Raw genomic sequence first — 26410 nt, forward strand, 5'->3', positions numbered from 1 at the left:
CATATATCATATCTTTGCTAAGACGATCGTATGAAAATCAGTTCAAAACCGTAACCAATTCTTACATTTGAATCGTGTCCCTTATCGTAGTTAACTGAGACATTGTAATCCGGTTCCGTTGTGACAAATCAGTCATTTTAGTCACATTTTATAGCAATTACATGTTCATTTCACTATATTGTATCTCTCGTGTTGATATTGGCAACAAAAAATAATAGACCCAAGGTATTTGAAAACTATAAACACATTTCAGCCCGGATTGTTTTAACTAGAGTCAGACCAAGATAACTCTGCAGTGATTTTTACACACAGACGTGCAAGTTTTATTTAGGTAAACTTCATAATTTCATAGATGTTTTGTTTATTGTGTGTATGTGTGTATATATGTGTTCTTGACGTCTGTGCTATAAAAATCGCTACAGAATTTTTTTTTAATGGCTTTCCCCTCTTTTTTGGCAGGTGCCATTTTGCCAATTTGCCAATGACGACGTTTTAAGACGTACCACGCAGGATAAGAATTTTCGGTTAATAATTTTGATTTCTTGGTCGGACTATATTGACATACCTAATTTACCTAGTTACCACTCGTTTAACCAACTATTATTTAAACTTCTTTTATCATATATAAAATCAATATTACCCAGAAATATGGATAATAACGGAGAGAAGAGTAAAGTGACCAAATTAAGGAATCCTTTTGAGACTTTGTTGAGAATGCGAAGCGAAGCTCCGGAGTTCAAAAGATGCTGTTTTTGTATACCTTTGAGGCGAGGCTTGATCACTTGGGGATATTTAAAACTGGTGAGTGAACTATGTCAATTAACAGAGCACCAGTACCATTACCTTATGTCTATAAAATCTAATTTAAATACTAACGATATAATACAGTCATTATATGTTTTCAGACAAACTAATTAATATAGTTTTCAAACCTGTGTGACGTGATACGTCTAGGTGTACTGTTTAAAATGCACCACTCTCCCCCCCCTCCACCTGACGCTCGACCCCCCCCCCCACCTTGAAATGTGTCCCCGTTGGTAGTTTTTTGGCATTCTCACGAAAACTATAATAGATATCAAAAAAGTGTCAAGGACAGAATTAAATTTAGAACAAAAATGGTCTTATGTGTTTTATTATAAGTTGGACGGTATTCAAGCTATAAGTACTTGTATAACCTTAAAATAACAAAATAACCATACTAGTATGACGAAATGCAGAATATCTTCAAAACGGCTAGACCGATTTTAATAAAATATACCTAAAAAATCACCGCAGTGAAGCCAGCTATAAAACAAAAGAAACTACATCAAAATCGGTTCATCTGTTTCGGCGTTACGAAGTCACAGGTAAACACAGAAATACAAATTTTTTTCAACTGCACCCAATAATTTTGTAAACCGATTAATTTTGATCAATTATTTTAATGGGATCATGTCCCTTGGGTCGTTTCTCAAAAAGTTGGCACCGCCACCTGTAAATAGGTTTATGTTAGAACTTTTTTTTCGTTATGTACTATTTTTATATATAAATAATTAGGCCAAGCCCGAGATAGCTCGAGGCATTTAGTGTTCCGTACGGCTACCATCAGTTTGGCATTGACATAAACGATATCGTGAACGTAATTAACGTACTTCCTATAGGTATATATCTTTCGCACTAATATGTCAATGTCAGTACGAGCGAGATGCATAGAAAGTAAATTACGTTCACGCCCACGGTAGCGTTTATGTCAATGCCAAACTGATGGTAGCCGTACCGCTCGCATCGTTACATTTTACAGAGGTTGTTTGCCTGTTTTTAGGATACCGTATTCAACTACACACACAGAACAATAGTACAAAGTGTCTAAGTGCGAAGGCCGAAGGCCGAGCTTTAGCAAAATGTCATCGCTTTAGCATAGAGCAATAGTACAAGTGTCTAAATGTGAAGGCCAAAGGCCGACCTCCGTGTAGCCCGAAGGCCCGAAGCGTCCAGGATGTCAGTGCTTTAACACAGAACAATAGTACAAGTGTCTAAATGCGAAAGCCGAAGGCCGAGCTCCGCGTAGGGCCGAAGGCCCGAAGCGTCCAGGCTGTCAGTTCTGTGTTTAACCACAGACATCTTGCAGGCTTCGGGCCTTCGGCCCTACGCGGAGCTCGGCCTCCGGCCGTCGCATTTAGACACTTGTATTAATTACCTGTGTTTAGAACTGACCTCCTGGATGCTTCGGTCTTTCGGCCCAATGCGACTTCAGCCTTTGGATCTTGCGACTTAGACACTTGTACTTAAAAATACTTGGAAAAGTTACGGGAGGCGCGCGTCTGTCGGACGCTTCGGATCTTCGAATCGCTCCTTCGGCCTTTGCATTTAGTTAGATTCTTGTACTATTGCTTTGTGTTTGAATACCGAAGTCGAGCATCTCGCGAATGCTTGATGTATTATAATAATTTATTAGAGTAAGGCCAAGCGCGCACCACGATTTTTTGTCCTGCGATAATTTTGTCGCAGAAATGCAACGTATGTGTTTATATGTTAGTGCGCGCATATGCGACAAAAAAATCGCAGATATTTTAAAATTGTGATTTGTCACATTTTTCCGCGATTGTCGCAAAGTGAATTGCAGCATGCGGGGTTGTATGGCCCCGCGCGCACTATGATAATAAAATCGCACCCGGCCGGACCTCAGTCGGCATTTCGCTCTCCAAACCCCAACATCCCAGCACCTGCATCTCCAATGGAGTCTCAAAATGAGACGCTAGATGTTGACCATTTAAGTAATTATGGAAATAGACGGGGATCACCTTTGTGTTATAAATGCTCAAAGTCATACAGCAATCGCATATTAAAGACACGTTACATGACAAGCGACTGGTACGAAATCCATGTTGAGAATGAACAAATCGTCGACTTTTTCATCGCAGTGCGCGCAGTGAATTTTCTGCGATATATTACAGCGCGATTCTAAAATCGTGTCGCAAAAATTAAAATCGTGGTGCGTGCTTGGCCTATAATACCTTAAATGTATACTCCTTCAATTTGAATTTAGAACTCATTATTTTTTTAAATTTGATTTTATTTCTAGTTTTATGCCATATATATAGACTTTAATATTATTTAGAACTGCTAAAAAACAAGATCGGCTTACTTTAAATATTTCGTCAATTTTACCTTTGTTTCTAAAAACTGTGATATTTAACTGTCATATACTATTAATGTCTTCCAAAATTATTTACTCGTAACAGGACGGAGGGGCTACCGCGAAAACCGAAATTCGCAATTTGCGGGGATCTTTCTCTTTTACTCCAATGAAGGCGTAATTAGAGTGACAGAGAAAAATGCTCGCAATTTGCGAACTTCTATTTTCGCGGTTATAGCCCTGAATCTTGTTGCTCACCGATCCGTTCAAAAATATACATAAGTACCTACTGAATATAATTAATAGATATTATAATTATAGAATTAATACAGAAATGTAATGGTACTTAATGAAAAGGAATATTGTGTATATTGTTTCGACGAATCAGATACTCTCAATAAAATCTATACATGAGGCCAAAGCTGTTCATAAATATTAAATGACTTTATTATCTCTATACGCCTTACTAACTCTATGTGTCCTATTGTGAAAAAAAAACACAACGACGGTCAAGAACGGAATTCTTAATTTGAATTTTTCAGATTTGTAAGATGCCTATAGTCCATTGGTTGGAAAGCCCGTTCGAAATTTAAACTTATTTGTAATATAATAAGGTCGTATTTTGTAGATCTCTCTCATACTTATAGTAGGCTATTGAGATAAAATTAAATATCCCACAAAAATAAGCAAGCAGAATTAAACTTTGTGTCAAAGACATAAGTCATAAATTTCAATGCCAAAGTTTTAACTAAGGATGTTTCTCGCTAATGCCTACTATGAATTGACCAGTGTAAGCATCAGTTAGCTAGCCCTAAGCAACCAAAGGTCAAGCTGCAGTTGAAAAACTAATAAAGATAAAGTTAAGCTGATAATTTTCCCGCCGTCTCCATGCTTCTTTAAGTTGGGTATTGACTGGTCAGCTGCCTGTTAGCTATAGTTTTCGCGAAAATCGCCAGGACAGAGGTGAAAATTTTTGTATGAAAACTTGCAACTTTAAATGCATTTTTTGACCAAACTATTGCAGTCTAAAATGAAGTCAAAATCAGTCCATCGACTCAATTTTTTGCAAGCTTTCTAATGGTACCCCACACGATTCTTACAAATGAAAAAAGTTTCAGCCTACCCCTCTCAACCCCCTAAATTTCCCCCTTTAATACGAAATAAGCAGTTTTGACTTATTTACAATATGAGTGGTGGTCATTGCTATAACTGTTCCAAATTTTAGGTATCTATGTCAAACGGTCTCTGAGAAAAACGTATTTAACTGATTTGCAAGACCGAAGTGATCCCATAAGTGTTCCGTAAACAAAGTTTTGTACGGAACACTAAAAATTAATACATATTTAGAGAGACTTTTTACACAGAGGCCTAATACTTTGAAAAAGATTTAATAAATATTGATTACAAAAAAAAATTATTGTAACTACGTTTATCCGTTAACCTGCCGTGTCCCAACGCGAGGTACTGATGTTCCGAGCTATGAAAACCACACAAAATATTAACTTAATTTAACGGCATTACCGTATTTTATTAACATATATCCTTAACTTTTAAAGTATTACTATCGCATAACAATATTATACTTATATTTTAAGTTATTCGGCTTCAAAGTTTGTCCAAGGCAATTCTTAGCAGTCACCTGGCGCGTCACGTTCACGACGATTGTATAACCCCCACCGCACCTTTCCCGTCTCACTCCGCACGAGCTGAAGCCGTCACTCATCAGCTATCACCTGGTAGGACGAAGACGTGGTTATTGTGCTTCGCAAATAAAACACAAACGACAAAGTATCGGAAACTGGAGTTTGTAATGGGTAAGTACTCTTTATCCTGGAGTCGATATCTTGCTAATTATGTAACCTATCGCATTACTATCAAGATATGTAACGTAAATAATAGTTTAGTTTTATATGCCTCAGTATGGAGTTCATCAAGCTAATACATTTTGTGTATTCGCGATATAACTGCCATTTTCCCCATCACCTGCATATCGTCCACCTGGCTAAAGGTGCTCGTAACTATATAATTATATAGCGGTTATATCGCTTTTGTGTGTTTATTTAGGAATAAAAACTATCCTGTCTGTTAAAGCTGCATATTATTGAAATTTTTGTACTTTTGTCTTAAGTCTCGTTAACCTGTCCAAAAAAGTCAGGTGAATGATGCAATGGCAGGTGAACGAAGCGTCATTCACCTGCCATATGACAGGTGATCGATAATTATTTAAAATCCACGTTACATATACTCAAACTAGATTTGTGACGTCCCACGGGAAAAGGTACCTTATGAGGGTTTTTAGTTTTAGACATATATTAAAATGTTTTGTAAAAAGTATAAGTATATGCAGATTAACGTTCTTGTCAAAACCCAGTTCTGATGATGGGATCTATGAAGAATCGAGGGAACACCTCAAATCTTAAAGGCATACATATAGTGATTTTTGTGTTTTTATTTACAAATCAAGCATATACATTCACAAAAGTGACATTGGATGAAGTGGAACTGCTGATGAAGATCAGAACGGAACTCTTCAACGACGCATAGTTCACGTTTGGCGATTTGTCCTCTTCGTTATGTTTGTTAAGCAAGATAAGTTTATAAGCTGCATTTTTGTCAATCTCGAGTTCTGATGATGGGATCCATGAGGAATCGAGGGAACTCCTCAAATCTTAAAGGCATACATATAGTGATTTTTGTGTTTTTATTTACAAATCAAGCATATACATTCACAAAAGTGACATTGGATGAAGTGGAACTGCTGATGAAGATCAGAACGGAACTCTTCAACGACGCATAGTTCACGTTTGGCGATTTGTCCTCTTCGTTATGTTTGTTAAGCAAGATAAGTTTATAAGCTGCATTTTTGTCAATCTCGAGTTCTGATGATGGGATCCATGAGGAATCGAGGGAACTCCTCAAATCTTAAAGCGCATACATATAGTGATTTTTGTGTTTTTATTTACTAATCAAGCATATACATTCACAAAAGTGACATTGGATGAAGTGGAACTGCTGATGAAGATCAGAACGGAACTCTTCAACGACGCATAGTTCACGTTTGGCGATTTATCCTCTTCGTTGTTTGTTAAGCAAGATAAGTTTATAAGCTGCATTTTTGTCAATCTCGAGTTATGATGATGGGATCCATGAGGAATCGAGGGAACTCCTCAAATCTTAAAGGCATGCGTATAGTGACTTTTGGATTTTCATCAGAAAATCAAGCATTTTCATTAAAAACTGTCGCATTTGATGAAGTGGAACTGCTGATGATGATTAGAACAGAACTCTTCAACGATGCATAGTACACGTTTGACGATTTAGATTTTGACTTGGATTGGGACTGGGGCTGGGACCCGGACCCAGACTCGGGCCCGGACTCGGACCCGGACTGTGACTCGGACCCGGACCTAGACTCAAACCCGGAGTTGGACCTGGACCTGGATCCCGGCTCTTATCTGAACCTGAACCCGGACCTAACCTGACCTGACCTTGCACCAAACCTGAGTTTCACTAGGTACTGCGAGGGTTCAACATCAGCTCTATCTTGGGTACTGCGCTCCCAAGTGCTCATCAAGACGTGTCGAATGACCAAAACAGCATGTGTCTATGTTGCATCAAACCTGAGTTCCAGTAGGTACTGCGAGGGTTCAGCATCAGCTCTATCTTGGGTACTGCTTTCCCAAGTGCTCATCAAGACGTGTCGAATGACCAAAACAGCGTGTGTCTATGTTGCACTAAACCTGAGTTCCACTAGGTACTGCGAGGGTTCAGCATCAGCTCTATCTTAGTAACCACTTTTCCAAGTGTTCATCAAGACGTGTTGGATGACCAAAACAGCGTGTGTCTATGTTGCACCAAACCTGAGTTCCACTAGGTACTGCGAGGGTTCATCATCAGCTCTATCTTGGGTACTGCCCTCCCAAGTCCTTATCAAGACGTGTCGACTGACCAAAACAGCGTGTGTCTATGTTGCATCAAACCTGAGTTCCAGTAGGTACTGCGAGGGCTCAGCATCAGCTCTATCTTGGGTACTGCACTTCCAAGTGCTCATCAAGACGTGTTGGATGACCAAAACAGCGTGTGTCTATGTTGCACCAAACCTGAGTTCCACTAGGTACTGCCAGGGTGAATAGACAGCAAGACTGAATGTTTACTTATTCACAGAAACTTGTTGTTAAATTGGGAATCGAATCGAAGGTGAGGTGGGTCAGAATCCAAAATTTTAATCATCGTGGTGGACAATAAGTTCCCTTTTTATCGAAGATGACACATTTTTCGATTATTTTTAGAAGGCATTGAAATGATGTGGTGGACAGGTGGATGACACTCATTACAGGTGAACGATGACAAGAAACCAGGTTAACGGCAACGGACACAGGTTAATGACGCCTCTCGATAACCTGTCAATATTTTCATTGGAATTTGTACTTATTTCTCGATAACCTGCTTCTACTATCGATAACCTGGAGACAAAATATCTTTCACCTGCCCTTGATATCATTCACCTGAATTTCAAACGCCTATATCTTCTAAACTAATTGAAGGAATTGCTTCCCTTCCACATTTTCTAATAGTTTAAGTTGCCTTTTAACGATCCCAATAAAAAAAAATGCGAAAATGCAAAATTTTTGAAAAACATAAATTTTAACCTGGCGGTGCCAACTTTTTGAGAAACGACCCTTGAAGTTTTAGCTTTACGAAAAGTTAAAAAACATGGAAAACGGTCCAGTATTTTTCAAATTATCGGCATTTTCCCGATTTGTGAGTGGTTTCGTGTTATCACGCGCACGAGTTGCCCTTGACCCCTATAAAACGGGGGGTAGGGGAGGGGTTGTTATCAGTCACTTATCAGAAGTTGACCGGTACACATATCCGCATATTTTCCCGTAAAGAAGACCTGTGAAAAATGGAAACCACTGAAGCTGAAGTCCGCCAAGTCGTCCAGCTCAGCTCCTGCAAGAGGGGCGTAGCCAACGTTCATAGCTGCCACGCTGAATTTAAGTCAATCTACAGTTTGCAGAGTTTACTAGAGGTTCCAACGGACTGGATCCTTTACTTCAAGACCAGGAAGCGGCCGCAAAAAGTGTACATCAGATAGGGACGACCGTTTCACTGTCACAACATCTCTCCGAGATCGACACCTGACAAGCGTTGCCATCCAGCAGCGTCTGCGTGAGATACGAGGAGTGGCTGCTAGTGAGTGGACAATAAGAAGAAGACTTAAGAAAGCGAACTTGACACCCAGGAGGCCTGCAACGGGGCCCAGATTGCCTATGGCGGTGGATCCGTGATGTTCTGGGACGACGTTTCCTACGACGCGCGAACAGTCAGAACAGTGGCGCGACCCTTTCGGAGAAGCAACATTGGGCGAACCGTTCTTCTGGCCTTCTGTAGACTCTTCCTCTTCGGTCACATCCATTCAAGCATATTCTGCACACGTCCGAGAAGAGAACTGGGGTCCATTGCTCAATGGTCCAGTCCATATAATTTTCTGCAAACTCTCTTCGGGCTGTACGGTGTCGCGCCAGCAATCTGGGCCCCGTTGCAGGCCTCCTGGGTGTCAAGTTCGCTTTCTTAAGTCTTCTTCTTATTGTCCACTCACTGGCAGCCACTCCTCGTATCTCACGCAGACGCTGCTGGATGGCAACGCTTGTCAGGTGTCGATCTCGGAGAGATGTTGTGACAATGAAGCGGTCGTTCCTCTCTGATGTACACTTTTTGCGGCCGCTTCCTGGTCTTGAAGTAAAGGATCCAGTCCGTTGGAACCTCTGGTAAACTCTGCAAACTGTAGATTGACTTAAATTCAGCGTGGCAGCTACTGAACGTTGGCTACGCCCCTCTTGCAGGAGCTGAGCTGGACGACTTGGCGGACTTCAGCTTCAGTGGTTTCCATTTTTCACAGGTCTTCTTTACGGGAAAATATGCGGATATGTGTACCGGTCAACTTCTGATAAGTGACTGATAACAACCCCTCCCCTACCCCCCGTTTTATAGGGGTCAAGGGCAACTCGTGCGCGTGATAACACAAAACCACTCACAAATCGGGAAAATGCCGATAATTTGAAAAATACTGGGCCGTTTTCCATGTTTTTTAACTTTTCGTAAAGCTAAAACTTCAAGGGACATGATCCCATTAAAATAATTGATCAAAATTAATCGGTTTACAAAATTATTGGGTGCAGTTGAAAAAAATTTGTATTTCTGTGTTTACCTGTGACTTCGTAACGCCGAAACGGATGAACCGATTTTGATTTAGTTTCTTTTGTTTGATAGCTGGCTTCACTGCGGTGATTTTTTAGGTATATTTTATTAAAATTGGTCTAGCCGTTTTGAAGATATTCTGCATTTCGTCATACTAGTATGGTTATTTTGTTATTTTAAGGTTATACAAGTACTTATAGCTTGAATACCGTCCAACTTATAATAAAACACATAAGACCATTTTTGTTCTAAATTTAATGAGGATTAATTCTGTCCTTGACACTTTTTTGATATCTATTATAGTTTTCGTGAGAATGCCAAAAAACTACCAACGGGGACACATTTGAAGGTGGGGGGGGGGTCGAGCGTCAGGTGGAGGGGGGGGGGGAGAGTGGTGAATTTTAAACAGTACACCTAGATGTATCACGTCACACAGGTTTGAAAACTATATTAATTTGTTTCATTTTCCCATACATTGATTACATAGAATAACTCAATTAATAATCATTACAATTCAATCAAATAAAATAATATTATTAAAAAAAAACACAAATCACACAAAAGTGTATTTTGTGTGATTTGTGTTTTTTGTTTAATACGGTCCTTAAAATGATCTTAAGTAAATACGGTAAAATATTGGATATTTCCGTACCTACCTGTACTTCGAATATTTCTGGACAGTTCTGTATATTTCTGTAATCGAAGTGAAAAGCAGAGTACATAGCACCGCATTTTTATCTTTGACCTACGTCGATAAATTGCCTGGGAATCCTGGGATGAAATGGGTCGCTTTATGCCCTAGTTGTATAATCTACTATTTTAATGTGTTCCAGGTTCTCGACTCGCTGTCGCTATCTCTAATGATATACTTATTAGAAGGCATAGCAGCAAGCATAAGTATTGTGCACGTGATACTTATCATGGAAACTGTCGTTTTAGTTATTGACATGGTATTTAATATATTATTGATCGTGGGTGGCCATCTGGTGAGTATTTAAATCTCTATTAATGAAATTCATTTGAACCCAAGTTCACTGGCCGCCCGTACATAGGTAGGTAAAGTTGAATTTTATTGAGGTGATTTTTTCGGATTTTACCAAAAATATTTGTTGAAAAAAGGCATTGTTTCTTTTATGCAGCGCGGGATTCGGTAAAACAAGAACCGCGGCAATTTTGCAAGCGACCCACCCCGGCTCCGCACGGGTTAACAAATTATACACACACCTTCCTCAAGAATCACTCTATCGATAGGGGAAACCGCATGAAAACTCGTTCAGTAGTTTTTCAGTTTACACACAGACAACTCACAAACACACAGACATACGCGGCGGGGAACTTTGTTTTAATGAGGTGTAGTGATAAGCTTTGCTTACTTATCCTAAGATACTAAACTCCCTAAATATTTATTTGCTATTTGTTATTGTTATGTTTAAATTTATATATTTTTTTTACAAATAACTTCTTTCAGAAAGCAGTAAAATTGCTCAAAGCAGCTTACATATTCAGCATGGTCTGGCTCGGGTTGCTAGTTCCGGGCTTCTGTTGGCAAACATACATCGAGATCAGGCGAGCTTTGTTCTTAATATCTTATGGTATGGAGTACGCAGATGTTGTAGTCGTTGCACTACCCGGATTGAGCATTAGTTTCGTCCAAATATGTAAGTATTTATAAAATCTTAAGGTTAAGTGATATTGAGTGGGAAATATTGCCAGGCAGAGTGATGGCAGGTGGGCCAAAATGTTTGAGGGATTGGTAGTCACTTTCGGATAAATGCACCTGGATAAATTGTAATCGCAATCATTTAATTTGAGCATATGCTTAATTGCTTACGTCATTGGTCAGGCAATTCACTAATTATCTCAATTTCACCCCCCTTCTCACCCTCTTTACGGGTGATTTCCGACATAAAAACTGTCCTATGCCCTTCCCCGGGACTGAAACTAACTTAATGCCAAATTTCAACTAAATCAGTTCAGCGATTTAAAAGCGTGAAGAGGTAGTCAGACAGCCAGACATACTTTCGGATTTAAAATATAATAAGTATGGATTTACCAAAATATTCCGTTTCGGTCGGTGAAGGAAAACATCGTGAGGAAACCGGACTAATCCCAATAAGGCCTAGTTTCCCCTCTGGGTTGGAAGGTCAGATGGCAGTCGCTTTCGTAAAAACTAGTGCCTACGTCAAATCATGGGATTAGTTGTCAAGCGGACCCCAGGCTCCCATGAGCCGTGGCAAAATGCCGGGATAATGCCAGGAAGAAGAAAAGTATGGATTTACCAGCGTTATTTGTTTTCAGGTCTACAAATGTACCTGATACTCCTGATACGCAGCGAGGTAGACAAGCTGCAGGAGCAAACTCTGGAGATGCAGTTTTCTAACCCTGCCTCTGCTGAAGCTCAATGCACAATGCACATTGCTGACACTAAATAAACTAGATCTTCAACCCTTCCACTGCTGAGCTGAGTTTCGATGAATATGTTGTTTTGCACATTACGTGGCACATATTGGATGCATCAAACTGTTTAAATAAGTTAGTGGGTGAAAAATGGATACATTTAATCATAATCTAAATATTTTGTATGCAGTGGCTATAATAAACGACCATATGAAACGAGAGTTGTTGTAACGTGTATCCATTGACCAATTTAATAATATGATTAACTCCCCTATAATGAACGTGGCATCAATATACAAATCCATCAGTATTTAACGCTTGCAACATTTTATCACAAAAAAAAACAACGGGTTGCACTCCGGAAGTGCCGGCAGAAATGAAAACTCGATCAGGTCACGTGTTCGCCTTACGTCTTACTGATCTTAATAAGGCCACGTGACCTGTCGCGAGTTTAACATTTTTTCCCCATCACAAAAGTGCACAGCGCCGCTGAAGAAGTTTTCACTTCAAAAATATCGCTTTATCGTGCGGGCTCGAAGAGCCTGTGAATAATTGTAATGGTAACTTGACAACTAACTATTTTAGAACGCAATCATGAAAGCATAATAGACGTGTAAGGGACTTAATAATTTATTAAGTATAAACTGTAAACAGATTACTAATTCTAATTAAGCCTAGGACATCTGTAACAGGTCATACGTCAGTATAATCTGCAGTGTTATCACAGTTGAAAGGTCATCTTTACAGTCTTGTTCAAAAGTATGAACCGCTGGTATGAACATTCTGAGATTTATGTCTGTGGAATAAGATACCAAGTTGCACATATTTTTAAGTTTTCTACAGACGGTGACACAAGTTGCATGCGATTTTAGATAATTGCCAGCTTAGTAGGAGCAACGAATTGAATCTATCGATGATTTGCCGCAATGTATTGCAAATCGCTTGCGATTATCAGTGACGTTTAATACTGTTTATCGAGGGTATAATTATAGGGAAGTATAGAAATTGCCTACAGTATTCTAGTAACACTATCACAGTGTAAACAACTTCGGATATGAATAATAGTTGAAATATTTATTATAATTGGGAGACTGTTTATATTTGAGATGTGTAATCTGCCAGTTTTGACTAAATGTTGTTGTTGTATGCCATTAAGGAAAGGATTGATTGCCTGGGGATATTGCAGAATGGTAAGAATACCTTTTGCTTAAGGGTGGTACTTATTTTCCACCTGTCCAATTTCTTTGACCAATGTCATTGCGTGCCACTCTCACATTTAGCAAAATGTGAGACGCAATACACGTTGGAGAAAGAAATTGGACGGTTGGAATACCACCCTAAGATTGAAAGATACAATACTATTTTCACATCCACCTATTCTGAAATGAGCTTTTTCTTCCCTGCTAGGAGGAATCAAAGTGGCATTATTCTGTTCTAGAACACTATTTTTATTTTTTTTGCATACTTTTTTATGCATAATATTTTGAAATACAATAATTTCCTCATAGGTGGTGTGAAAAGCAGTATGTTTCACATAGGTAGCAAAATTATTCCACCTTGAGCGTTAATGTTTTAATGTTTATTTGGGCACAAACGGTACATGTTTCTTATAACTAATACACTTGCAAACTTGTTAACACTTGCAAACCTCACTACGCTCGGGATTCTATTTTAGAATCCCTTGCTACGATCGGGATTCAATGCACGCCCTCGCCGTAAATATGTCACTTTGCTCCCTTGAGACAAAATCTACGTTATTGGCATTAGTACCTAAGTAAAAATATACAACTTGAAGGTTTTTAGGGTTCCGTACCTCAAAAGGAAAAAAGGGTACCCTTATAGGATCACTCGTGCCTCTGTCTGTCTGTCCGTCTGTCCGTATGTCCGTCTGTCACATCCCATTTTTTTAGATAATTACAGCTGCGTATTTACTGGTAATCGTCCATGAAGTCGGCACACAGATGACACAGTTCAGTGCGAAAGGACTCGCCATAGTCCTCGCCCTGCTAAGCTTCCTTGTGACCAACATGGTTTTCACTATCACATTCGTCATTGGAGCGCATAAGGTATGATTCATTGTTGTTATAAGCCTTGCTTCTCAATTTAGTTTCGAATCAGAATACTATTTAAAAACGTTATAATTTTCCAAATCGGTTCGGACATTATGGAGTTCTTAGGTAAAAGATGTACAAGAAAACATCTAATTTTTAGAAATTGTTTAAAAAGTATTTATCTAGCTAGACTATAATATACAGGGTTGCTAAAAAATAAAATAACTCCCGTTGCCCCTTTTGGGATTATACTGAGCAACTTTTGCTATGGAACCCACCCCGTAATTGGGAAAAAAAATTCCCTCCATAGAAAATGGACCAGCCAAAATATGAAACAGCCAAATTTATTTTTCGTAATTTCGGTGTTGGTCCCATAGTAAAAGTTGTTTAGTCTTTTTTTGCAATCAGACATACATAAGTAGCCATTTCGTAATGAAGACAATTTTTTTAAATAAAAATTGATGGTTCTTAATGGTATCGAAGTTCAAAGTCATACAGAGAGTAACTATGCCTTATCCAATAATAGCTAAATTAAAAGCATTGTTTATTTCAACAGAAAAACTACAAGCTGCTGCGGTTATACTACTCCTTCAGCATATTCGCTCTGGTCGTCGTTATCATGGGCTACTTCATATTCATTACTCTGCAAGTTGCGTTGACCTTGCAGGACGAAGAGAAATACATCCTCGGCTTCCCGTTAATAGCTGTCAATATATCTACAGTCACCAGTATATGTAAGATTACATACATACATATAATCACGCATATTTTCCGGAGGGGTAGGCAGAGACCACTGATTTCCTTTTGCTACGTTGCTGACATACCTCTTTCGCTTCCTTCACCTTCATAACATTCCTCATACACGCTCGCCGGTTTAGGGTGCTCTTGACCTGGTCTTTCTTCAGAATTTCCCCGATCTTATCAGAGTGGTAGTAGTAAACTCTTTATTGTACAAAAAGACATTAAAAATAATATGCATTGCATTGTCACCCAACATACTTACATATATGTATAATGTATGCGAAGTTTCTATGTATAATATTATTTTCTTTTTTTCTCAAAACCGTTATTTTTTTTCAGTTCTCGACCTGTACTTCCTCATACTCATAAAAATCGAGATTTTAAGGCAACGAAACCAGACAGCCTATTACGTGAACGGGGCACGTAGAGAAACCAGCTTTGTCCTTGACGTTTCTATGGCGAAGGAACAGGACAGAAGATGTACCACAAGCTACTCTGACTCGGATTCTGATGAAGATGCGGTTCAGAAGAAGCGAATGTTTCCCGTTCATGAATTGGAGATATTGAAGAAAGATTTAGAGAATAAAAGGATATAAAATATTCTATCTACATACTCGTCTATTTTTTAGAGCGGAGCTACCCAAAGAGTAAAAGCATATATAACTCCGTATAAGATAAATAAAGTCTAAGAAAAAAACGTGCCTCGGAAATCAAGAAAAAGTAATTCTCGAATAGATGACGCACCTTTGGCCTATTCTCGGCTAGATGGCGTTGACGACACCGTTTGATATTTAACAATTTTATCACATATCACTGAAAGAACATGGGTCAGTATGGAACAATAAAAAATAAAAATCATTTATCCGTAAACATATTTTGATTAATTTATACATTTTCAATTTTATTTTAAGTTTTAATCGTGTGTCAATATATAGATGGTAGTATATGTACCGTGACTACAAAATTCACTTTGGCAATAGCCCTCTATACTATCTATTCTCTTTGCTATTACTAAGACTCCGCTGTCAGTCTGTCCGTCTGTCTGTCTGTCACCAGGCTGTATCTCATGAACCGTGATAGCTAGGCAGTTATAATTTTCACAGATGATGTATTGCCGCTATAACAATAAATACCTACTAAAAACAGAATAAAATAAATATTTAAAAGGCGTTCCATACAATAAACGTGATTTTTTTGCCGTTTTTGCGTAATTACGGAACCCTTCGTGCGCGAGACTGACTCTCACTTGGCCGGTTTTTTTTTCGAACCAGTCAATGCAATTTTACATTATTTTGCCTCAACTGAGGGACTACCGCGAAAACAGATATTCGCAAATTGCAAGGATCTTTCTCTTTCCCTCCAATGAAGGCGTAATAAGAGTGACAAAGAAAAATGCCCGCAATTTACGAACTTCGATTTTCGCGGTTATAGCCCTGTTCCATGAAAAGATAACATATCGCCCGACTATCAACTCCCACCCCTACTTAGCTAATCTGAAGTCTAGATTCCTAAGGTCTAGGCCAATCATCTCGACTGGCCGCTAATAGATATCATCCTTCTTATGTATTAACAGGAATACGTCTGAGTGGTGTGAGTCATAGAGTTATATTTCGTCTTGAAGCATAGTCACGCACATGAAAATGAGGGGACATATTTTTTGATAATTTTGTTTTGCTGGAAATAGATCGCTTGTGGATTTGCAAAAAAATTTAGAAGGTCATGATTTTAGGTTTTTGTGCTATTAAGTTATAATTTTAATTTATTCAAAATTTAAACGACAAAAAATGTAACGATTTAGACCAGCGATACATGAAAATGGGGGTGACTTTGAACTGTAGGGGCGAGTTTGAAATTTCTCTTTAGGCCATAGTATATTTTTATGCGCAATTTTTTGGTAGTAGCTAAACAAGAATACATAAGAATTTGAGAAAAATGTATAGGTAAGACTAAATTGGTGGCCGCTTTAAAACTATCAAAGTGCCCCAAATTCCAAATTAGGTTTCCCCCTTTTACGTACTCAATCTTTATTAAGGGAGTCTTTTCTTTCGATGTTGTAAATTATTGAAGAAAAAATCTGTAATTTAGTTACTCGCGCGCATATAGGCACTTTAATATAACGTCTTAACAACCATCAATTGGCGTTCTCTGTGTAATAGAACAATCTCAAACTTAATTTTCAAATCTCTTGTCCCAATTTCTCCAAATCAGGTCCAAGCCAGTTCAAAATCGTCCTGATTTAGATTCAAAATCGTGGTACCTTTAGAGGAAGCGTCCTATTATACACGGGATGCCCGCAATGACATACAACTGCCATCTTCGCAGTCTGCCGCGACACGCCTAAGTGGTTACACAAAATCTAGATGTAAGACGATACAGACAGCCTCATACTGTGCGTAATTAAAACAGATTTGTTCTAATGTCCAGTTTGATGTAGTTTTATCACACAAGCTCGTAAAGGCTCTCTTTACTCTTCAAAAACTTTTTGTGGCATTTTATCCACAAGAGCGGCAATTTTAATTGATTCGTGTTGATATTTTAAATGTTTTGAATGAAAAATTTAATAGTGTTCATTTTGATTTGAATTTGTAGGTTTTACATTAGTAAAATATTCCTCTCGTTGGTGTAGTGAAAATTTTGACTTTCACTCGGTGGCAAAGTTAACCCTCGTGCCTTAAACCCTCGCAACTCTCAACGTTCTTTTCAAAGGACTCTCAAGGCTCGTCGTTTTATTTTGCCGTATTTTGCTTAGTCAGTTATCAATATTATAATAGCACCAGGAGTTAAACAAACAATTTGACAGGGGTGGAACTGGGCCCAGAACTTTATAAAAAAATAAAAATAAAAAATAAAAATTCTTTATACATCAGTTACGAGTAAGTCGAATAGGCCCTTGACTTATGTCACGATTATAATCCCGGCTTGGGTGCGAGGTCTGCGAGATGAAATGGTGCCAAACGAAATGTCCAACGATCCCTATAGTTAGGAAGTGCTGTTTCTTTGTGCCCATACGGAAAGGAGTTATCATATTCGGATATGTCAATTTGGTAAGTAAGTAACTTTACATAAAGGCAATAAAGGCATCAAGGGTCTGCAAACTACGGCCCGCGAGGCCTTAGGATAACATTCCATTTCTGATCGCAGCTGCACTACTAATAGTACGAACGCGTCGGTGTTATTAAATATAATAAAATGAATGGTACCTAGTGCTGCTGTCGTTGGAAATGGACTGTCACCTTTAGGGTAACATTCCATTTCCAACGACAGCTACACTATTGTCAATTTTAATACTATGGAAATTGACAATGATAGCGACGCGTTCGGTACCGGTAGTGCAGCTGTGGTTAGAAATGGAATGTTACCCTTACTCTCACTAGAACGGTCCGAGAGTCACATGATCACCGGGGCTCGGAAGTGGCAGTCTATAAAAAAAACAAAGTCTATGTCGCTCGGCTCAGGGCTGTAACCGCCAAAATCGAAGTTCGTCAATTGCGGGCATTTTTCTCCGTCACTCTAATTATGTCTTAATGAGAGTAAAAGAGAAAGATCTCCGCAATTTGCGATTTTCGGTTTTCACTGTAGCCCCTCAGATCCGAACCATTCTACAGTTTGTCATCGTTTACTCGAAGATAGAAAAGGGAGACCTGAGAGCCTACCGCGAACCACGTTCGACATGTTGCCCCCTTGTCACACTTATATGCGAATTTACAAGTGCGACAGAGAGGCAACACGTCCAACGTGGTTAGTGGTAGGCCCTCTGAAGGCCTTGCCAAGGTCCTCAGGTCAAAAACTTCTGATATCCCGATTATAAAGGTACAGTTTTCGAGAAATTTTGAAGAATGATATTTTTACAATATGTCTTTCAAACAGCATTTATTTTGCCTATGTAATTACACAACAAATAGAGATATACGCGGAAATTAATACCTAATAAATATACCTCACTAGCTACAAATAGCCTAAAAAGTGTGAGCATAGTAAGTGCTTCAGAACTCAGAAGGATACGCAAAAATGTTTTATGTCTACAGGTGTAAACGTACAGATCACAGGTGTACACGTGTAGTAGTGCATAATTGTTTTCCATCGTATTTTCTCGGAAACTTTCGTATTTGTCATGCTACTTCAGTCAATCTTACTACTTTTTGTACCGAGACTGACCGAAACCGAACATTCGTAGGTTTCCGTGAAAAAGCGATGGAAAATAATTATGCACTAATTCTGTTCTGTACTATACCTATATTTAATTATTCTTAAACCTTTTCCAGGTCCTCACCCTTCTCGTGTTCCCATTCTTCGTCTTCATGCTGGTGGAGGAGGCGACCAAAGATGGCGATGGCGAGGAACTGCCTCCTCGCATGGACCCCATAGTGCATATACCACTAACCCTCGCGTTTCTCCTCACTGACGTTATCATGTACATCGTTCTACTCATAGGAGCCCATAAGGTATTGTTTCATTTAACTTGCCTTGTTACTCGTAATTTAGATCACATCTTAGAAGCTAAATTAGACTTCCTTGAGGTTTGACCCTGACTACCATGTTCTCTTCACACTCTTGTAAGCTAGAAAAGATGGCGACGGCGAGGAACTGCCTCCTCGCATGGACCCCATAGTGCATATACCACTAACCCTCGCGTTTCTCCTCACTGACGTTGTCATGTACATCGTTCTACTCATTGGAGCCCACAAGGTACCTAATGTTTTATTTAACTTGCCTTGTTAATTTAGATCACAATTTGGAAGCTAAATTAGACTACCTTGAGGTTTGACCCTGACTACCATGAAGTGTTCATACCTGTTAAAAAAGCCAGAAAATATGGCGACGGCGAGGAACCTATACTAGCAATAAGATCATTATCAAAATAATCTAGCGGATCTACTTGTCTTTCCCGCTGATTGCCACTGACGGTCGTATCCTGGAATTCCAGGAGATATTAAATAAAACTGCGTTTAATAGACCCTGTAAACTAGTGTTGTGCCATTTATGGGTCATTCCTGTAGACATCGCAAAAAAGTAACCTAAAGCTAATTTTTATGCGGCACTTTTACAAGCGGGCTACATTTTTAGGGTTCCGTACCCAAAGGGTAAAACGGGACCCTATTACTAAGACTTCGCTGTCCGTCCGTCCGTCCGTCCGTCCGTCCGTCTGTCACCAGGCTGTATCTCACGAACCGTGATAGCTAGACAGTTGAAATTTTCACAGATGATGTATTTCTGTTGCCGCTATATATAACAACAAATACTAAAAACAGAATAAAATAAAGATTTAAATGGGGCTCCCATACAACAAACGTGATTTTTGACCAAAGTTAAGCGACGTCGGGAGTGGTCAGTACTTGGATGGGTGACCGTTTTTTTTTTTTTTGCATTGTGGTACGGAACCCTTCGTGCGCGAGTCCGACTCGCACTTGCCCGGTTTTTTCAGTACATGATTATACTCAAATAAGAAAAACGGGATATTTATATGTACCAAGTTCTCATCTTAAAGGTCGGCAACGTACGTACAATCCCGTGACAGGTATCCATTGGGCGACGGTAATCGCTGACCATCAGGCTCGTTTGCCTCCTATCTTCTTCGTCGCGTTATCCCGGCATTTCGCCACGGCTCATGAGAGCCTGGGGTCCTATTTATATTATAAAAAACCGGGCAAGTGCGAGTCGGACTCGCGTACGAAGGGTTCCGTACCATAATGCAAAAAAAAACAAAAAAAAGCAAAAAAAAAAACGGTCACCCATCCAGGTACTGACCACTCCCGACGGTGCTTAACTTTGGTCAAAAATCACGTTTGTTGTATGGGAGCCCCATTTAAATCTTTATTTTATTCTGTTTTTAGTATTTGTTGTTATAGCGGCAACAGAAATACATCATCTGTGAAAATTTCAGCTGTCTAGCTATCACGGTTCGTGAGATACAGCCTGGTGACAGACGGACGGACGGACGGACGGACAGCGAAGTCTTAGTAATAGGGTCCCGTTTTACCCTTTGGGTACGGAACCCTAAAAAATCTATTTTATTTATGTTATCCCATGGTATTCGTGTTTTCAGAGAAAGCAGGCCTTACTGAAGAGCTACCTGTACTTCGGCCTCGTGTTCCAAGTGGTGACTTTCTGCGTGGACATGGTCTTCCTTGACATTGAAGAGTACCTCGAGAACGCCGTGTACTTCTTCTTTTTAGGTACAGTCAGCAGCAGAAGTTGCTAAGCAGGCGAGGTGTTCAAAATTACCTTGACACGCTCTTATTCCCTTAACAATAAAGTCGCGACAAGATCATTTTGAACACCTGGCCCGCTTAGCAACTTCTGCTGCTGACTGTAGGTACCTATTTGTTATGACAGGTCACCCCACGCTAGCGACTCCCGAGTGTTGATGTCTAGTCAACTCTATGGTTGCTACTCGACGCAACGTTGGCGCAACTGCGCAGCGACGCCATTTTCCATGGCGCTGACTAGACGCCGACGCTCAAAAGGCGCTAGTGTGGGTGGCTCTACAATATTATGTAAAATTATTAACTAACCAACTAACGGGTGCAAATTACATTGTCTTCGTTACAACATAATAATATGCACGAAATCGTCAAAGTTTAATATCTTACTATAGTATTTTACTTTAGTTCGTTTTTTTAGCATTAGAAAGAACTTGGAAGAAGGTCAGCGATCTTGACATGTCTTTTAATTGAAAAACGCTTTTTAAAAATCAATAACAATTACTTATGAAAGCAGAAGAATACAAATGATCATATTAGATTCATAATTGTTACATGTTTGCCGTAACTTATTTTTAAAGTGTGTTTTTCTATTAAAAGACACATCAAGATTGTTTACCTTACCTATTCCTAATGCTAAAAAATTAACTATAGCAAACTAAACTGACAACTATTGAAACAAACGCCTAACTAAAATATAGTAGCAAAGTTTGTGATTGAATTTTGTTGTATCAAGAAATTATGTCGTACAACTCGCACAACTTCTGTTAAATAAGTATACGAATTTATAGAGTCGGACCAAAAAAAGTCTCCAGTGGATTTGATAGCCCACGCAGTGCAAGTGTCATTTATACGTCATAATTTCATAGAAATTTGACGTTTAAAATAACACTTTCACTGCGTGGGCTATCAAATCCCCTGCAGACTATTCTTGGTCTGACTCTATGAGCAGATGCCCACATCAAAACAAGTTATCACCCTCCCTAAATTGGAATTAATACCTTAACATTGACACTTTGCGTTGGATACGGCCAATGAAAGTCCTTAGTAGCCAAATTCCTTACAATTCTCTGTTCTTGGGTCAAGTGAGACCCCCTGTTCTACACCACAATGTGTTATAGTTTTGGACTGGTTTTGATATTGACGATCGTTTTGATGACTAGTTAACGGGAGCTATCATCAAGGTCACATCAAAACCAGTACAAAACTATATCGAATGCTTTCATCTGAATCGGACTCAAGTGCTCCCTACAAACGCTTCCCATTTTCCTCTTCTATAGTACGTTTTTTTAGCATTAGAAATAAGGTAAACAATCTTGATGTGTGTTTTAATTGAAAAACACGTTTTAAAAATAAGTTACGACAAATATGTCACAATTATGAATATAATACGATCACTTATATTCTTCTGCTTTCATAAGTAATAGTTACTGATTTTTAAACAGCGTTTTTCAATTAAAAGACATGTCAAGATCGCTTACCTTCTTTCAAGTTCCTTCTAATGCTAAAAAAACGAACTATATACAGAATTCCATTTTCCTTCCAGGTCTGAACCTGTACCTGCTTTTCTTAGTCTACAACACAGTACGGGTCATAGAGGAGAGTGCAGTGCAATACGTGGCGCATCAGGATCTGAGGCATCTCATCATGTGACGCCACTACAGATCTCAAATACAAAATGGGGAAGAAAACTCGCAGACAATACATGTATTTAAATGAAATTCAATGGATATACATAGGTATTACAAATACGTACAATACATATTATTGTTGATGTTTCATTTAATATAATAAGCTTCAAGTCTCCGCCGCATTCTCGGTATACTGAGGGCCTACCGCGAACCACGTTTAACATGTTTGGCTCTGGGTTGCACTTGTTAATTCGTACGTGTGACACGTACGTAAGTGTGACAGGGAGGCAACACGTCACGCGGTAGGCCCTCTGGCCCGAGAAAATCTCTAATGCCAACCTGTGGAAATTCTGCAATGAGACTCCGATTGACCAGAGATCAAGTGCTGGAAATGAAGTTAAGTAGATTAGGTATGTTACACTCCGAAGGGATGCTGACTGAGGCAAGCCCTCGACTGGAATCCTCAAGGAAAGAGCCGTAGCTCAGGGAGTTGCCGTTCAAAGCAGACCTGTCGCCGGACTATGATTGCAGAGGCGAACGGCTCGATTCTGAAAATGTATTAGATCTCTACTAGACCTCAACAAGTTACGATATGGATAATTTAAAAATATTTGTAAGATAGATATGTCTTTGACGTTTCCGCGATTCTGGAGGTCCTCTTGAACGATTTCGACAAGATAGATATGTCAAATTTGACGTTTCCGCGATTCTGGAGGTCCTCTTGAACGATTTCGACAAGTTATGACTTAGATATCCAAGTCACATCTAGTCGATATCTAATGTAAATCTAGTTGATCTCTATATCGTTTCTAGATCTTGTGATTATCTCGTTTCCCGAATACGCGTGGAAGGCTAGATGGCGGCGCACTGTGGACGCCCTCTGTCCCATCTAGGGGACATAGGACAATAAGTCAAGTCATTTTTACAAGAAAACTTCCAGGTCTAATAAGGCAATATTGAGTTTATTATCGCACGCTATACAAACAGCATCATTCTTAACTGTCCATAGATGGACCTTATGCCTTTTGTAATAAGGCTTACGAAGTGTCAGTTAACAATTGTTGGCGATGGCAAGACCTGTTATTTCGCGGAATTCAAGGCTGTACCTGCAGTCAAAGATATGTTTACATTTTTTTCCTTATTACAAAGGAGTTAGGTGCAAAAGTGTATACATATTTTCGGCGTTGGCGGTACCATCCTCGTGTCAAGCGATGATGTAATTACAAACTGCATTGTGATATAAAAGTAATTTATGCTCGAGGTTATTATAAAGATGCGTGCACGTGACGCAGCTTCGGTGTGTGAGAGAGACAATTAACTCTATGTATGTCATATCCATGTGAAAAGACGCTTTATTATCTTTATGTAATTTGTCATATTTAATATAGAATTGCAATGAGCTCTCTAATTTCAAAATCTTAAGATCCTACTTTTAAAAAACTATAAAAACATTTTTTACCTTTTTTCTCCGCTCCGAAACTAAAAACCCTCATAATGTAAGTAGGTACCTTTTCTCGTGGGACGTCACATATGACCTTATAATAAATAGCAGTTCACAAAATGTACCTATAATGCGAGTATAAACTGTTGACAGACGAGACGATTATGTCATGGTGTCAGTTGTGACGCTTCAGAGGTCGGGCATTACGTGACCGTAATTGCCATCGCTATGGCCATTATTTGACGTTACCGTGACATTCCGATCTATCTGATGAACTTTTTTGTGTTGATGGATAGCGAAACTGCTTGAGCCCATGCAAAATAGTACTATAGGTACATAATTTTATCTATAAGTAAGCTTAAAGACTTACCCCTTATTCATATAACTTCACGGGCCTCATTTAGTTACCTACATCAACATTTTCCAAACTATGGGTAATATTGAGTGGGCCCTGAATTTGGGCATTTTTATTTAAAGTTGTACCAAAAATTTTTTTTATTATATAATTGGGAATTTTTGTATTATTTCTACACAGAATCACAAGCTGAGAAAAAACGTGTCCCCCAAAATTTTTGGCCCGCTTGGTTACGGTTTTCAATACATCCTTCTATGATCGTAACAAAACGGACAACAAAAAATTGTATGAAATTTTGGGGACACTTTTTTTTCTTGTAATGAGATCGAAATAATAGCTCGTGATTGTGAGTGGAAATAATGTAAAAATTCCAAAATCTAAAATGCAAGTTAGGGGTACAACTTAAAATACAAATGCCCATTTACTAGGGAATCTGAGCGTCACCAATAACATTTTATGCCCCCTTTTTAAGACAGCCAAGAGGTGGGTCCCGAATTTGGCAGTATTTGTTAGGTGGGTCGTAGCCCAGTCAACTTTGGCAACCAGAGAAAATATTTTATTCCTTTTTTACATTACAGGTTTGAAAACTGCTTAGAAACTATACAGTTGAATTTACTTTTTTATGAATATATGAAAAGATAAGCATCGCGATTGCAAACACATGGCAATCATAAAAATACGCATTAAAGTTACGTAATAAGTACATTTTATGTTCATGTTACATTCGGTATTTGCCTGATAAAATAAGTGTTTAAAATTGACCCGTATGATGTATCTATATTCATCATTTATGGCTTGCTCTTTTTTAAAATTCATAATAATTTGATAAAATAATTTAGTTGGAAACTTTAATAGGTTAACAAGGATGACAGTTGTTGTATGTATATATTGATACCCGAGCAAGCAGAAGTTCCAAATTATTGCCAGAGAGTAGTCCAAAAAGTCTAGTAGAATCTTGAGCGTTGCAAGGGTTAAACAAAACTACCAGCCAACATCAGGAAATAACTCAAAATTTGGATCAGATTACTTTAACGTTCTTGTGGATAAAGTGCAAATTTCTCATGAGTTTTTGAAGTATAAAGAAAATCTTTACGAGGTGGTGTTGTGAAAAAGAAATTAATAATCACTGATATTTTTATTTTAGTCCTTTTGTGACAATAGATATTTTCAAAGTTCGAATGCCACTCCCGCTTATCATTTATACTGTGAACTTTTGCACCTAATATAACATATAAAGGCTCATTACTCGTATCAGGAATGAAAGGGACTGTTCATTAAGCGATAAGCGGTTTAATATTTACCACGAATAGGTACACAAAAATAATTGCTGTTAGATATCATGTAATATACAGGAAGACCCACATAAAGGAAGATTATGAAATGAAGATATCACGTAGTGAAAAAAGTGGCGCAAAATGGCCCATTGTGTGTATATAATATACAGGGTGTTTGGTACATCGTTTGCCAAATTAAAACGGCAGATATAGGTTGAGTCATTTGCTGTCTTTTCAGGCCTAGAAATTTTTAATTTGACGCAAAAAGAATTCATTTCTATGCCAGTTTTTTGTAAATTCCATATTTTTATGTGCATAGTAGTAAAAAAAACCATGGCCAATTTTGTTTTTCTAGGCATGAGAAGATAGCAAATGACTCAACCTATCTGCTGTTTTAATTTGGGAAACGATGTACCCAAACACCCTGTATATAGAAATTATATATATGTACAAGTTATAAGTACCTAAAGCAACCAGTTTGCCTCTGACATATTCGCTATCGTGTGCGTAACTTGTTCTATGCATCTCGCTATTCTCGCTCATACTCGCATATTCGGGTGAGCGAGATTGTATAGAAAGTAAGTTACGCAGACGTTAGCGAACTGGTGGTTACTGTAATTATAACTTGTACATATGTAGTTTAGATCAACAAAGAAGGGCACTTTAAAAATGGTTTAACTATCATGTTACGGCCGCGGTTCCCATCAAGGTTCCTCAGAAGATTTCAATGCAAAATGCAGCAAAATGGAAACAGTAACGTCGTTAAACAATGCATCTTCTCACGGTGGTGGCCGTCGAAGACTATATAGAGCGGTTTGGGTGTGACTTTAGATCGGGTAGATGTGATTTTAAGGCCGTGGATTGGACGCACGCGCACATTTGGCCCATTTGGCCGAGCGCAGTGTATTGAATGTCCTTAACTTGCCGCTCGCCGCACCATCGGTGGTGTGCGTCCACAGTCCGCGGGCTTACATTAGATACGATTTAGAGGCTTCCTACCCTAT

At 38.8% G+C, this 26410-nt stretch overlaps 3 protein-coding genes across 3 annotated transcripts; all 3 read left to right on the plus strand.

Annotated features, from left to right (window-relative positions):
• The first annotated feature begins 648 nt into the window (after positions 1-648).
• Positions 649-12451, plus strand: LOC134671611 (uncharacterized). Its single transcript, XM_063529470.1, has 4 exons — positions 649-801; positions 10150-10302; positions 10785-10974; positions 11615-12451. The coding sequence occupies exons 1-4, from the start codon at positions 649-651 to the stop codon at positions 11746-11748; spliced, it is 630 nt and encodes a 209-aa protein (XP_063385540.1). The 3' UTR covers positions 11749-12451.
• A 130-nt stretch (positions 12452-12581) lies between these two features.
• LOC134671489 (uncharacterized) lies at positions 12582-15116 on the plus strand. The gene is made up of 4 exons (XM_063529356.1): positions 12582-12903; positions 13624-13779; positions 14321-14498; positions 14845-15116. Exons 1-4 carry the CDS (start codon positions 12820-12822, stop codon positions 15099-15101), a joined length of 675 nt encoding a protein of 224 aa, XP_063385426.1. The 5' UTR covers positions 12582-12819; the 3' UTR covers positions 15102-15116.
• Positions 15117-16699: 1583 nt separating this feature from the next.
• LOC134671448 (uncharacterized) lies at positions 16700-22472 on the plus strand. The gene is made up of 5 exons (XM_063529305.1): positions 16700-16867; positions 17277-17549; positions 18768-18947; positions 20549-20678; positions 22252-22472. The coding sequence occupies exons 2-5, from the start codon at positions 17445-17447 to the stop codon at positions 22356-22358; spliced, it is 522 nt and encodes a 173-aa protein (XP_063385375.1). The 5' UTR covers positions 16700-16867; positions 17277-17444; the 3' UTR covers positions 22359-22472.
• The last annotated feature ends 3938 nt before the right edge of the window (positions 22473-26410 follow it).

This window comes from Cydia fagiglandana, chromosome 15 (genome assembly GCF_963556715.1).
Source record: "Cydia fagiglandana chromosome 15, ilCydFagi1.1, whole genome shotgun sequence".
Taxonomy (NCBI): domain Eukaryota; kingdom Metazoa; phylum Arthropoda; class Insecta; order Lepidoptera; family Tortricidae; genus Cydia; species Cydia fagiglandana.